At 41.4% G+C, this 3,422-nt stretch overlaps 1 protein-coding gene across 2 annotated transcripts in view; it reads right to left on the bottom strand.

Annotated features, from left to right (window-relative positions):
* LOC126990961 (uncharacterized) overlaps positions 1–1,881 on the bottom strand; it is a 23,657-nt gene extending 21,776 nt beyond the window's left edge. For both annotated transcript variants that reach the window (XM_050849592.1, XM_050849591.1), the window contains exon 1: positions 1,614–1,881. In XM_050849592.1, the coding sequence (XP_050705549.1) occupies positions 1,614–1,761 (148 nt within the window). In that variant the 5' untranslated portion in view covers positions 1,762–1,881. The remainder of the gene's footprint in view (positions 1–1,613) is intronic.
* Between the last annotated feature and the right edge of the window lie 1,541 nt (positions 1,882–3,422).

The following is a 3,422-nucleotide window of genomic DNA, read 5'->3' on the forward strand; positions in this document are numbered from 1 at the left end:
ATTTTGGACGTTTAAAAGCTTCTTGTATTCTCCTCAACATAGATTCCAACACGTTTCTGTCCGTTGTTTAGTCAGGGAAAGAGAACAGTATGGAGATGGCGATATAGATGGAGATATAGATAGAGATAAAGTTGCCTAATTGATGCTGAAAATGGTAGATTGAGAATAATTTAACTTCTTTTATTACTTATGCTTCCGGAAGTGTAAAATCACAGAGGAAGAATAGAGAGAGAATTAAATACAGAGGAAAAGGAAGAGAGGGAGTAAAGAGGAACAGAGGGAAGAGGAGAGAACGCATAAGAGAGGAAAGAGTAAGATGGAAAGGAGTAAAGAAAAAGATAGAAAGAGAAAGGAGAACATAGGAAAAATAACTGTTCTTTCTCCCTCTCTATTTCCCTTCCTCAATCAACCACCCCCTTCCCTCCCTTCCCTTCCTCCCTTCCCTTTCCAACACTGCTCATGTCCAGGCCAATTTAAGCTCGTGGATTTTAAGGGAAGTGGAAAGTGTTGGTAAAAATCACGTTGACTTAGTGTTCATTACCTGTGCGTGGCTTAATGATGGGAGGTGATAGGGGGAAGGATGAGGGGGAGGGAGGGACAGGTAAGAGGTGAGAAAGGCGAGGTAGGAGGGAGGTAATGAGGAAGGGAGGGAGGGAGGGAAACACCTGTTGGGTTTTCTTACGTTTAATGATGCAAGCAAGCACTCTCTCTCTCTCTCTCTAACAGGCGGTGGTGATTGTAATATTTTTTTCTTTTTTTATTTATTGTGATTTTTTTCTTTCCAAAGTCACCCGAGAGAGAGAGAGAGAGAGAGAGAGAGAGAGAGAGAGAGAGAGAGAGAGAGAGAGAGAGAGAGAGAGAGAGAGAGAGAGAGAGAGAGAGAGAGAGATATTACCACCTCCACCAACACCACCACTTTTCTCCTTCCCTACACCTGTCAAGCTTAGCCGAGGAGGAGGAGGAGGAAGAAGAAGAAGAGGAGAAGGAGGAGGAATGAGAAGAAAAGAAGAGGGGAAGGAGAAGACAAAAAAATATTGTAGCTAAGCCGAGGGGAAGAGGAGGAGGAGGAGAAGGAGGAAGAGGAAGAAGAAGAAGAAGGAATACTCTTTCTCTCCCTTCTCATCTAAATCTCTTTCCTTCACTCACTTTCTTCTTCTTTTTCCTTTTTTTTCTTCCTCTTTTTTTCCCACGTATGCGAGAAAGAGAGAGAAAGAGGAAAGAAAATATTAGAGAAAGAAAGAGAAAGAAAGAATAATCTCTTTCTCATTCTCCCTCGTTTCCTCATCTAAATCACTTCACCTTAATCATTCCTTTCTTTCTCTCTCTCTTTATTCTTTCGTTCATGAATAGAAATAAGAAGTTTAATTGTGATGGACCTCGCTGATGGAACTGCCATTTGAAACTCTGCTGCTTGATGTTATCTGAGAGAGAGAGAGAGAGAGAGAGAGAGAGAGAGAGAGAGAGAGAGAGAGAGAGAGAGAGAGAGAGAGAGAGAGAGAGAGAGAGAGAGAGAGAAAGTAAACGAAAGAAAGATAGAAAGACAAAGAAATAAAGAATGAATGAAACAAAAGAAAAAAAATTTGAGCTCTTCAACTACTACTACTACTACTCACCTTTGTCGGCGTGGGGGTCGTGGGGAGGCTCGCGGGGGGGCGGGGGGCCGGCGTGGTTGCCCTCCTCCGGCACGGCCACACACTTGCTTGCCAGGGCCAGGAAGAACACGGAGGAGAGCACAGTGGTCAGGAGCCTTTCGGTGGACATGACGGCGGCGGTGGTGGTGGTGGTTGAACGATAAGCTAATGTAACTCTTCCCTTTTTTCTCTCTGTAGTTTTGTTTTTTGTCGTCTCTCTATTTTGTTTTCCTATGATTTTTTTATATATATATATATATATATATATATCCTACCCCCTTTTCTATTCTGTATTGCTATTTTGTTTTGTTCCCTTGTCTCTGTTTCTGTTCGGTGAGCGTGTCCAGAAGATGAAGAGGATTCTGAAAGGGATGGAAAAACATTATGGATATTAGAAGAGTTTTATGATTTTCACTATAAAAAGAGTCGATTCAAAGAAAGTAACCCTATGGCGCCAAGACTGTTTGTTAGGAATCTCTTGATTTGGCCCTAGATTCCTCTCTCAGTCTCATGGAGGTCGTCTGTCAATCACTCAACCTCTCCTGCTACATGTTTCAATAATCATCACCTTAGCTTACCTCTTGTACAATATATAGCTTTAGTTGACGCACAAAATATTAAAATTTAGGTCAATAACAAAGTCTTAGTAAATCTCCTGCCACCTTTAGCACTAACAGATTGATCAGCAGAGAGGTTTTCATCAAGAATTTCACCTGATTCCTCCTAGCTTTTCAATCCTCATAAGACTAAGAGTGCGTTTCGGGCGGAGCGTTACCTAGGCAGCCACGCGGTAAAACTCTACGGTCTCAGCAAGCCACGTTTACATTACTCAGCGGCTCCCATGATTGACAATGGGAACACCGCGGGGCTTTAGCAAATACTCTATAAACATGTAAATTGAGGTCATGTGAGGTTGATAGACTTCTTCCCTGAGAGAGAGAGAGAGAGAGAGAGAGAGAGAGAGAGAGAGAGAGAGAGAGAGAGAGAGAGAGAGAGAGAGAGAGAGAGAGAGAGAAGAACAGGCAATGAGGAGAGGCTAATGAATTCTATTTATGAGTAAGAGGAACACATCGTTTGAACAGACCACAGTACACACACACACACACACACACACACACACACACACAGAAAAAATGAATTGTGTGTGTGTGTGTGTGTGTGGGGGCGGGTTGAGCGTGTGTGTGTAGAGGGTGACGTATCGCCTGGCGGTTCAATGGGTATAATGGAGCGGTTAATTGTACTTGGATCAAAGAAAGCTACCTTAGAAATTTCTTAAGGCTGGTGTTTTTCCCTTTGATATTTTTCTGTCATCTATATTTACGCTTTTTTCTTATAATTTGCTTCTTCTTAATTTATTTTTTGTTATTATTTCTTCCACCTTTTTTTTATTGTGTGTGTGTGTGTGTGTGTGTGTGTGTGTGTGTGTGTGTGTGTGTGTGTGTTTGTGTGTGTGTGTGTGTGTGACCTCTTGTTTTCTTACTGCTCCTGTTGTTTGTTTTTCTTTAATTTGTTTTTACTTCCTATCTTCATCCTTTCTCTCCTTTCTCTACTTCTCTTCTTTACTATGTCTTTCCTTTACCTCCTCCTTTATTTTCTTTATTTCCTTTATTTTTATCTTTTCAATTCTTCTCTTTGTCCTTTGTCTTTCGTTCTGTTTCATTTCCTTTTTTCCTTCTATAGATTTCCTTCTTTCTTCTTCTCTTCCATTCTTTCCTTTGCTTTCTTTCCCCGTCTCGTTTTGCCTACTTTCTCTTCCTTCATTTATTGGTTTACTGATTTTCCTCCTCTTTC

This window comes from Eriocheir sinensis, unplaced genomic scaffold (assembly GCF_024679095.1).
Source record: "Eriocheir sinensis breed Jianghai 21 unplaced genomic scaffold, ASM2467909v1 Scaffold23, whole genome shotgun sequence".
Lineage (NCBI taxonomy): Eukaryota > Metazoa > Arthropoda > Malacostraca > Decapoda > Varunidae > Eriocheir > Eriocheir sinensis.